Source organism: Cibotium barometz, chromosome 1 (genome assembly GCF_041138505.1).
Source record: "Cibotium barometz isolate CiBa-2024 chromosome 1, ASM4113850v1, whole genome shotgun sequence".
NCBI lineage: Eukaryota > Viridiplantae > Streptophyta > Polypodiopsida > Cyatheales > Cibotiaceae > Cibotium > Cibotium barometz.
In genome coordinates this window covers 4202472-4214055 of record NC_141046.1, presented here as the reverse complement: position 1 = coordinate 4214055, position 11584 = coordinate 4202472, and the positions used below count along the sequence as shown (strand labels likewise).

The 11584-nt window shown below is 38.0% G+C and overlaps 1 protein-coding gene across 6 annotated transcripts; it reads right to left on the bottom strand.

The window, feature by feature from the left end:
* Positions 1 to 1799: 1799 nt before the first annotated feature.
* Positions 1800 to 7660, bottom strand: LOC147641529 (calcineurin B-like protein 3). 6 transcript variants are annotated; one of them, XM_086786589.1, is made up of 10 exons: positions 7438 to 7660; positions 7254 to 7328; positions 5772 to 5874; positions 5569 to 5651; positions 5002 to 5061; positions 3583 to 3691; positions 3051 to 3103; positions 2697 to 2777; positions 2117 to 2229; positions 1800 to 2013 (listed from the first exon to the last, which is right to left on the bottom strand). In XM_086786589.1, exons 2-10 carry the CDS (start codon positions 7254 to 7256, stop codon positions 1956 to 1958), a joined length of 663 nt encoding a protein of 220 aa, XP_086642715.1. In that variant the 5' UTR covers positions 7257 to 7328; positions 7438 to 7660; the 3' UTR covers positions 1800 to 1955. The 6 variants fall into 6 exon arrangements, with proteins under 6 accessions (XP_086642715.1, XP_086642552.1, XP_086642680.1 ...); XM_086786426.1 differs by having other exon boundaries at positions 5772 to 5920; positions 7438 to 7657; XM_086786554.1 differs by having other exon boundaries at positions 5772 to 5914; positions 7438 to 7657.
* Positions 7661 to 11584: the final 3924 nt, after the last annotated feature.

Genomic DNA, 11584 nt, shown 5'->3' with positions numbered 1-11584 from the left:
AACTACATGGAGTCTTCATCAAGAAAAGAGAAGACCCCGACGAACATCTCTTCTAATACCAAAGCTACATCAACAAGCCTCACCACCTTAGCCCATGATTGTAAAAGGTTACATAATGAGGAGACCTAGTCTTTTGTTTTTTATCACACTCGGAGTAGCAACTTATGCATCCAGGGAGGTGATGACATATTGTAATATCACATTTGACTACATTAAGTAGCATGTTGCACTAAGGGGGGGGGTGTTTGATGAATCTTTTATAACTCACATTCAACTACCTTGAAGTAGCCTATATGTCATGACACCAAGGGGGGGTGATGACATATTGTAATACCGCATTTGACTACGTTAGGGGAGTGGGGGGGTTGACGAATCTTTTATAACTCACATTCAACCACCTTGAAGTAGCTTAAGTGTTGAGATTTGTGGTGACATTGAGCACAGGGTAAGGGCAAGGCATGAGTATAGCATGTAGCCACATCACACAGGGTAAGGGCAAGGCATGAGTACAGCATGTAGCCACATCACACTCGAACATTATCCCACATGAGAACATTTGTAAGAGGTGTACCTCCCTCATATAATTGGGTCATTTTCAAGCAATGAATACAAGCTACTCTCAAGTCTTTCTATGAGTGCAAGTTTCCATCTTGTCACCTGACTCAACTTGAGTTAAGCTTAATTAGTTCAATTATTTCATCATTATGTTTGTAATTAGGCTTCATCCTCCATAGGATTAGATTAACTTTAAAAATGTAATTAGAATTGGTACAGCTTCCATAGCCATCGATGAGAGTATCATGAATTTCATCATTGGCCAATTCTTGATGCACTCCACTTTCTTAGGATCCATCTAATACCATCATTGCCAACAATATACCCAAGGTACTCCACCTCTTGCATCATAAAGGTGCATTTTCTCTCTTTGGCATATAATTGACTGACCCTCAATGGCTCCAAAACCTCACGCACATACTTCACAAGCTCTTCTTCACTCTTGCTATATATCAAGATGTCATTGAAGAAGACCAACACTAATTTGAATACATAGGTCTGAAGCAGCTCACTCATCAAGGCTTAAAAGGTAGCGGGAGCATTGCATAGACCAAAGGGCATCACCATATAGTAAAATAGACCCCACTTGGTCCTAAATACAATTTTGATTTCATCCCCTTCCTTCATTCTATTTTGATGGTAGCCCGATCTCAAATCAATCTTTGAAAAAGAAGCATGTACCTTTGAGTTCAGCAAGGAGATCAACTATCCTTGGAATAGGGTAACTGATCTTAACCAAAGTCTTGTTCACATCTCTAAAATCCACAAACGTGCAAAAAGTTTCATCCTTGGAATAGGGTAATGGCTCTTACCTGTAGTCTTGTTCACATCTCTAAAATCCACACATACAAAAAGTGTCATCCTTCTTCACACAAGTGAAGCAAATCGGACTTGAGCAATCAAATTAAATATGAACACTAAAACTAGAAGCAAAAAGGTGAATTTTTAAAAAAAAACCATAAGTATAACCCCACCTCATCTTATAGTCAGTAGTAAGAAAATTGTGGAACAACCAGCCCTCATGAGCCCATAAACAAGTGTAAGTGTGTGTAGCATTGAAGAATACATGGGTAGCATTGACACAAGCCCCTTAACATCCATCTCCAGATTCTTGACCATGTAGCAAGGTGGTTTTGCCTCTCATTCTTAAATCCTTGAGACTACAAGGATAAATACAAAAAAGAATAAATCTTTTAGTCACACCCAAAACATTATTTGTAGGCCAATCAATAACAAAAACATACGAAATGGCAAAACTAATCATAAAAAATGACAAATGTGTGCTGGCCTTTTCGCCAAAATCACTCCACAAGCTTTACACACTGTCCACGCCAAGCTGCAGCAAATAATAACTACCCCATGGAAATAAAAGAATATCCTAGCTAAAACCTCTCTCCCTTTTAAGTGTCCTCAACTTGAGAGTGAAACACAAAGCTTGGAAAGGTGGTGGTGATGTCCCTGATAACAAAACAGAACATCAGGTCACAATCCAAAACGGCCCCCCCTCCAAAAAAAAGGGCGACGCATAGCACTATGAAAATCTTTGAAAACACAAGCTCACTTCAGATATTGTAATGTCATGTTCTTTAGAAGAGAAGGGTGCTGTAAGACCAAGCTTCTCCACTCATCTTTGTCTATCTTCCCATCATGTTTTGTATCAGCCTCCTCAAAAGTCTGCCATAAGAAAGGTCCTTAGTTAAAAAAAAACAGACACTTGCTAAGTGATCTTTTAGAAGAAAGACTCACCTGGACCTTAAAAACATCAAAAAAGATGTGTTTCCATGAATAGCCTGCAAGTGCACTCCTGTGTTTTTTATTTTTAACAAACCACTTTGTTTAAAAATGATAAACCTACTTGGGTGATTCTTCCAATGCAAGCCTACGACGACACAACAGACACTATAATGATAAACCTACCTGGGTGATCCTTTCAGTTTTTCAAACGTCCGACACCCATATAACACACACTTAAAGTAAACAACAATTTCTTCGCTTCCTTGGAGAAAATATATCAAAGATGTATTTGTAATATTTGTTCAGATGAATTTTATTTGAGGTACTTTGCCTACGTTATTATCAGCCAACCTCAAATTACAAAAAATGGATGGTACAAAGAACACCAACCAAAACAAAGTGAATACCTTATCAATGATATTTTCAATGGCATCATCGGACAAGTTCATGCCAGACTCGGCAAGGGTAGCCATTACCATCCGCTTGACCTGCAGAGTTGCTTCCTCAAGATTAGAAGACCATTCACCACAAACAATCATGGAATGGTTGCAAATCACGATTTTGAGAAAAGTAGTTCCCAGTAACAACAATGACACGAATAACTATCGAAACCGAAGCTTTCAATAAGATAAATAAAATAGTAAGACCCACAGCTTTCCATTACCATGAATTCTGATGATGATCTAAAAGCCCTTTTTCTTTTCATAAAAAGTCAACTTTTTCCCTTCTTATTGTTTGTAGAGACATGGCCAGGAACCAACCTCTTTTCTTTCAATAAAGCCTTGCTGTTCCAGATCATAGAGTCGGAAAGAGACTGAAAAGTACAAAAACTGCTGTCAAAAATTACTTACATAGACAACGAGCTCTAAACAATGTAAATTTTGGTCATGCACATGTTCACATATTTCCAAAAACATCCCTATCAATCTTTCTAAACACTACTTTCCTATACTTGCACACTCTCGTGTCAGTTTAAACAAAAAACAAAGACAAATGTAAGCCATGCATGTGCAACTTGCTGTGCATGGATTACAAACATGTAATTCATGCACGTAAATCCTTTCTTGTGCATGTAATTCATGCATGTGCTAACCTGCCATCCCCTTGTAGCTTTTCCACCATAAACAAAGTTTTTTGTGAGTCTACAAGTGTATCAGATACCATGAGATTATGTCACAAAAGGCATGAAGTGTGATCACGCATAGCATCAGAAAGTGCACGATGTTTCTAACAAGAGAAAAGAGATATCAACTATAGACTAGCATGACTAGTTTTACTTTGCCTAATACTTACAATCTATTTTTTCCTCAAGAGAAGCATTGGGATGAAAGACAGACAGTTGCCTTGCAAATTCTCCAAATCCTAGCACACCTTTACGTTTTGTGTCGAAGAGATTGAACACCTGCAACACCAGTGAAAGTCAGAACTCATGTGACAATTTTCAATGAGTGGAAAGAGATATGGGTTAAATCGGCATGTACTTGAACAACCACATGCAACTCGCACACTTGAAGCACACGTCATTTGCAAAGAAATACCTGTGGGAATTATCTAGACAAAGCCAACAGGCGCGTACCCCAAACAGTGTGGGCTTGTGACTTGAAGAGGGAAGGTCCCAAGATCAAATCCCCGCAGACCGCCATTGGTATTGTGGCTGCTTTGTAGCCAGTTGTAACACCTTCGAGCGGGAAGACCGAGCAGCCTCTGGGCAGGTGCCAAATTGCAACTATAGCAGAGAGGAGAGCAGATATCTAGACAACCCAAGCCACAAAAAGGACAAGATAGTAAAAGCACTAAGCCTTCGAAAGACTGGACTCGATGGGGGGTAGATTGCAAACTGTGGACAGGCTGAAAGAACGGTGTGACACACTTGCCACAGTCACAAGAAACGTTTCGAGGCTTTTTTCATTTCGAGGTTTTTGGGGGTTTTGTTTCTAGACGTTTCATCCCTAAAAAATAAAAAAAACCAATACGAGAAGAAGGGAAGGGAAGGAGAAGAAAAGGGAGGAGAAGAGAAGAAGAATGGAATGATTGTTAACTAAATCCCTCAATTCGAGACTCAGATCTGCCGAGCCACTTGATTGGCCTTGATGATAGGTCCCTGCAGGAAGTAAAATCCGTGCCTTACATCTGGCCAATATAGCTGCCTGGTCTATGATGGCATCATGTTCGCATCTTGTAACCTCCTCCGATCAGTTTCCCCTCAAGCCACCCACTCTTTATCAACCACAAGGAGGGTGCACAGATAGAGGAGTTTTAGTGAGGAACCATGGCATTGTTCATGATGACTACTTTAGGCGATCCCTTTCGGTAAGGGCTATGTTGTAACCATATAAGCATCTAACGTGACTGAACAACCGATATCAAAGCTTCATAAAATTACATCTATAATGCTACAGTTGCGGGATGTATTAGTGATATTATGCCGTTACAGAAAATATGAACCACGTACAAGGCCACAGACATTGGAGAACATTGTGATGTCCTAGCCAGATCATGCAAGGTATGCAACAAGGAGTGCCAGGGCCAAGCTTTGTAGTACTTGCAAGCATGAATTTGTGTGGACACAAGTGTAGACATATAAAAAGGACAGATACCTGTTTTCTTTGTGCCAGTCTCTTCTCTTATTAGCATACAATGAACGAGTGAAATTTTGTAGTTTCTGTCTCAAAGTGCATTTTCAGAATGCTGTAATATGGAATGTTTACTCACTCGGTCTGCAAATAAGCTCTGCTTCTTATTGGTTTTGAACAGCGCTAATTGAAACTCCTCCTGTTCACATCATAAATGCACATGTAAGAGAGAGAGAGAGAGAGAGAGAGAGAGAGAGAGAGAGAGTCTAAAGCACAAGTGTTTATTAGTTCATGAAATAAAAGAAGAAGGGGAAGGGGGAGGGGGAGGGGGGGGAGGGGGGGAGGGAAGGGAGAGAGAGAGAGACCGATGCAAGATCGGACCACTCCCACACTATCACTTTTATACACAGCCAGATGCTTCCCACCATTCAATCTAGGATCCAACCGACACAATGATCCTGCTCAGCAGATTAATAAGGTTCCCTGTGTTTTATATGCAGTGACATGTCAAGCTGGCAGCATGGTTCCTCACCACAGATTTTTTCAGCTGTTGGATCAAAAGATTAGGATGGTAGGCGAGCCAAATACATGTCTGGCCTTGTGGTGACATGTTGCTATAACATTACAAGAGAGAGAATTCCATCCAGCATATTACTTCTTACTACGTTGGTAATGCCGATTTCCAAAAAGGCAAAGAGAGACCAACCTTATTGATCATCCCATCGTCTATTACGGCACAGCTTATCTTTTTAAAGAGCTCATAAAGGGCCTCCACTTCACTTACGCTGACTGCCAAAAAAACAAAGACAACCAACCTTCAGCTCTTGCAGAGTAAGTTGACAGCTTTTGAAAATGGCAATAGAATCACATTGACATAGCTCAAATACAAAGCAGGTTTTGCCAGCTTACAAACAGTCTCGTTTGCAATGATTTCCGGATCTTCATGCTTGAATGGTGTGGAGTCAAAACAGCCCAAAATGGAGCAGAACAAAATTTTGACTCCATCCAAGCACTGCAACATGATATTATCAGACCTTCAGCACTATCCATACCTGCGACTGATTTGTCACAATTTTAGCTGAATTGCATACGTAATGATCTAATTAATAAGGGGAAAAAAATAAGACGAAAAAATTTTGCCATCCAACCTCCTAGCCTTGGCAGCTCAAAGCATGGAAATGACATCAGCACTAGTTCTATCATTGAAAAATCCATAACAAAAATCCAGACATGGAAGGATAAGGACATGTTTGAACTAAAATGTATCAACAAGATCTGCACATGGGAATATAAAGCTAAAATGCCTCAAAATCTAGTTTTTAAATAGTCCTTGCATGGCAATCAAGCCTCACATAGAATCATCGGCTCAAATCTCTATACAGATTACAAACGAAGCATGTCAACTATGAACTATCACCATCCACAAAAAAGGCCACTTACACACTTGTGGCCCCTCTTGTATGGACTACACTGGCTTGGCTATGATGATTTTCTTCACATACAACCCCACTTCCCATAGGTGAGGGCACGACGTGAGCACCCATTTGTTGCTGACTCAGACTGAGAGTGGGGATAAGACCCGGTACAGGACTACCGGCTTCTCCCTGAGTGCATTTGTGCACTTTTCTATACTCCTAGCCATGCTTATTCATGACCATTCACTTGAATACTTCACTTAACAGACCCGACCTGTGGTTTTCCAACTTGAACAGAAGCCCTCACCTTCTTCGTAGACGTAACTAAGCATGTCAAGACAGCTCTTGTGAGAAGAAACTGGAAGACATCTGGTCCAGTGGAGAGGTGTAAATTGCCCTTGAGTGCATCCTATCATCTGAGCATGTCAGTCCATACGTGAAAAGGGTTACCTACTGGGAGGTGATCCCAAGTGTGTACAGGTCAAAAAGCCTTACACGAAACCCCCCTTCTTCACGGAAATCGCTAACTCACCTAAAGGAGGGGTACCGACATATCTCAGTGGTGACGGTAGATTTGGGATGGCTCCACATGGAGGGCCTGAACAGGTAACAAATTTTCAATGAAAGCATTTGACAGATGCTGTTCATGAAAAAACTGGCCATCTAGCATCTTAGCCATGCCCACGTTTAGAAGATCCATTTCTTCTCCAGCTAGACTAACAGTACAAACCATACATAAAGGATCTAAAGTTCGGAAATGGTTAGAGACGCTAGCACTACTGTAAAGCTGCTGCTAGATCAAAGAAGAAACCCTGAAACTGCACTACTGTAAAGCTGCTGCTAGATCAAAGAAGAGGTGCCCAACCCTACTCTGTAATATCAGCACATACACAGGTTAGAAGAGTTCAGATTCTATCATGTTCGGAACTAAACCCTAACAAAGATATAAACACTTAAACAGGTTTAAGAATTCTACCATGTTCAAAACACTTGCATTATGTTCAAGCCTAAACCCTGGTACGGTCTTTAATCTCCACCCTTATAAGCATCTCTGCGGTAATAAAACAGTGATCTGCTGATCTTGGACCGCTGCCGCCTCTTCAGATTAATACGCGAAACAGAAGAGAGAAAAAAAAGTTAAGCTTTGATTTTTGATGTACCTGCAGCAGATGAAGAAACCGCAGCATTGATACTGCAAGGGGAGAGCAAATTTGGAGGCACCACCAAGGAGGGCCCCTCTGAGAAAAGAGTTTTCTTAAACGAGAGAGCTGCAGGCCTTTTTCGAGGTTATGCAGAGCTCTCAAATCATTAGCGAGCCCAAAAAGCACGCAAAGCTGGAGAAGAATTTCTCTATATTTGTTGACTAGAGAGAGAAGGGGCTGAGAGAGACAATTAATTTCTTTCGAAATTCCAAATTAGCTCTACTCGTAAACAAAATTAGTTGGGAACTTTTTTTTCTTTTTTTTGGGGTTCCACCAGTGTACCTGGAATATTCCCTCCTTATTGATGGATTAAACTATTGAATTCATCATATACTATATATTTCGCTCACAACTATTTCTCGAAATTCATAGCTAGCTTCCAAAAATGTTGATCTCTGACTCCATACATAGTCTTAAAAATACATGAAAAAAAATTCATATGGAGGAAAATTTATGATTACTACCCTTCCCTTAATGTCTACTAGGGTCTCAGAGGCGGGAGGGCACGGAGAGGCTCCATTTCTGAAGAGTCTTTGTCCATAGAATTTCGATATTATTATTTTTTTAGAGAAATTCCTAGACTCCAAGCGTCCTGTAATTCCTCGTTTATTTGAAGCATAAGATGCATCCCCCCCTCTCTCTCTTCACATTGCAACCTTGATGGCTGTTTTGATCTGTTTTGCGCGCCCGCCCGCCCGCCCGCCACCACCGCACCGCTTCGATGATAAGATTCGGGAGCGCAATTTTCTTAAAGCTCGATTCGCGAAGGTGTTAATTAAATATTTTTAATTTTTATTGATCGTTGGCCTCTATTAATAATATTGTCCATAAAAAGTTTCAATTTGCAACTCTTTCTTTACTCATGATCTTCTTGAGAGTAATTACTTGTATCAGGTATAACTTTTGATTTACTCACGAAATTGAATTTTTTTATGAAAGAAGTTCTCTAGAAGGAGTCTCCCCTTGGCTGCCAACACAGATCGTTATATATATATATATATATATATATATATATAAAAGTAAGCATCTACCAAAATGAGAGAAAGAGAGAGACACATAGAGAGGAAATTATTTCTTTCTTTTTTTCTAGCAAACACTAGGCTAAAAATGATAACAATTACTTAGTATTGGTTTTGTTGAAGGCCAAAAAAAATAAGTAAAAGTTTATAAAGACCTACCCTTTGTTTTTTTATAATGAATCTCTCAAGAATTCCCCTTGGGGAATCAAAATGTTTAGAGGCAGAAAAAAAAGGCTTTATTTAGCCAACAAAACTCACCCTCTCTCTTTTGAGATTATGAAAGATATGGAATTTCAAAATCATATGCATTTAAGGAGAGGGTATGAAAAAAGAATAAACAATGTGGGTAATTGTAGCAACAAGTAATCACCCATTTTTATAAAGTTTGTAAGTTTTGAATTTTAACATTGTAATACTTAGGTACAATTATATGATCACTACACGGCTCGACTTCTATATGACTACAATGCTATGTAAAAACATAGCACGATCTGGCTTATTCTATAAGACCATAGTACCTAGATACAATTATGTGCAAACCCTACATGGTCTAGCTTTTCAGAGCAATGTCTTCCATGTTGTCCATGAGTATAAATAAGCAAGCTTTCAAACTCTCATTCACTCTAAATAAGGTCATCAGTAAGGTATGTGACATCATCAATATCTTCATTATTCAAACTTTATCATGCTACGGACTTAGAAAGCCTTTTGACTTAAAACATTGTGAGAATGGACAGTTATGTCTCGAATCTATGGGAATTATCAGTATCATCAACTATATGTCCTAAAAAACAAAAACCACAATTAACAACTGCTACAATCTCTAATATCAAACAACAATAAGTACAAAGTCTAAAAGCAAAGGTTTCAAAGTTGTTAAAAAATAAGTAGTAAACTAGTTATGTTTTAATTGAGTAGTAAACTAGTTATGTTTTAATTGAGTTGTAAACTAGTTATGTTTTAATTGAGTTGTAAACTACTCAATTATTCTAGAGCTTTACCAAATCATCTCCACCTCCTCAAGCTAAAAGTAATATATGTACCAATGATACAAAAAGATATTTCAAACACTCTTATTCATTTTCCAAAGATATATTTGGACAATGGCATGGGTGTATTTATTAAACTATTGGAATATATTTTTGTGAATAGTCTTGTATTACAAAAAACCACACTTGGGTTTCCTTAAAGAGAGGGGAACTTTTTCCCTTTAGCCAAAGTATACAACATTAAGCATGGCATTACTCTTTGTAGTCATTTTTAGAAAGACTTTGCATGGGTCAAATGAACAAATATGTTTTTTTAAAAAGTATCTTTGAATGCTTGATCCATGGTTAAAAGGCACTCAATCATTTCTAGAGGGAGAGATGAGGGTAGCATTAAAGCATGTATATCATTGTACTATTCAAGAAGAAATGGCTTAACAATGATACTATATGGGGAGGTCAAGGCAAAGGAAAATCTAGAGAGAAATATACTCTAAAGGCGAGACACAACCTTTTTTACAAAGAAAAAAGTTCTTGTTCATATTCAAGGAGAAATGGCTTTAATGATATTAGATGGGGAGGAGGACAAGACAAAGGAGAATCTGGAGTGAACGCTTTAAAGGCAAGATAACCTTTTTATAAAGAGAGAACTGTTGTTTCTTTACATTATTAAAATAGTGCATTATGATTATGGTCCAATTCAAAAATGAGTGCACCGTGCAATTTTTAACAGTGCAAGTTTTAAATTTAAAGGCATTGACGATATAATTTAAAGGTAGAGTGTTAAGATTGGTTAGTTTTGGTTATAGTGGTAGAATATGTTTCCTTGTTTTTTTCTAAATACTTTCATTTTCTAAACATGGAGGTCGTACGATTGTGGTTCAAGTTTATCATCACTTCAAAAAGTTTAAATATTTAACACAGGTGACCTTTCCATGGGTGTGAGTCAAAAAGTTTAAAGTTTTAATATGGGTTTCAATGGGTGTAAATCATAGATAATTAAAGTGCATGGTTAGTCACATTGCACAAAACATACTTGATTATGTTTATAAAAAGAGAATTGCTTTTAAAAGGTTGCACTAACACAAAAAAGCAAACTCACATCAAAGTGGCATTTCTCCAAGGATTTAATATGAAGTGTCTTTTGCATGGTAAGTCGCTGTTCTAAAAAAAGATGCTTAAAGAGAGAAGCATAATTTAAAAGGCTGTATTAAATCTTCAAGTACATCAAAGCATACTTACATCATGTCGCCTTTGTGATTATTTGCAAAAAATTAAATTTGTTGGACATTCACAGACCCTTAGATAACCCTCTGCATGACAGTTAGATAACCCTTAGAGTGCCATGTGCATGTTTAGTCACATTGCACAAAAGATACTTGATTATGTTTATAAAAAGAGAATTGCTTTTAAAAGGTTGCATTAACACAAAAAAGCACACTCACATCAAAGTGGCATTTCTCCAAAGATATGAAGTGTCTTTTGCATGGTAAGTCACCATTCTAAAAAAGATGCTTAAAGAGAGGAGCATACTTTAAAAGGTTGTATTAAATCTTCAAGTAAATCAAAGCATACTTACATCACATCGCCTTTAAAAATTAAATTTGGGAGACATTCAGAGACCCTTACATAACCCTTTGCATGACAAGTTCGATTGTTAAGAGACAATTAAATAGACACATTCTTTACAACTACTACTTCATGTTTTTACAAACATGTAGCCATGCTAACAATCAATGAAATGGAGAAAAGAGAGATGCATGATCCTTTCGAAGAGATGTCCCTTTCAAATGTTAATTAATGTATTAAATAAAATAACAAACATGGAATTATAATTTTCACCTTTCATGTCATAGTGATTCTCATAGATACACTTAAACTCATTAACTATCCTTTAATGGTAGCATGGATTAGAGGTTCATGTAAAATTTTAAGTCTTTTTCTTACATCTGCAAGATATTATCCTTAATCATCAAGCCAAACTTGTAAGGCTCTATAGGAACACGTGACTATGCTCAATAATGATTTCTTCATGCATAGAATCTCCAGGGTACATTGACTAATTGGTTCTCCTATGTGAAACATAGGATGCATCTTTTG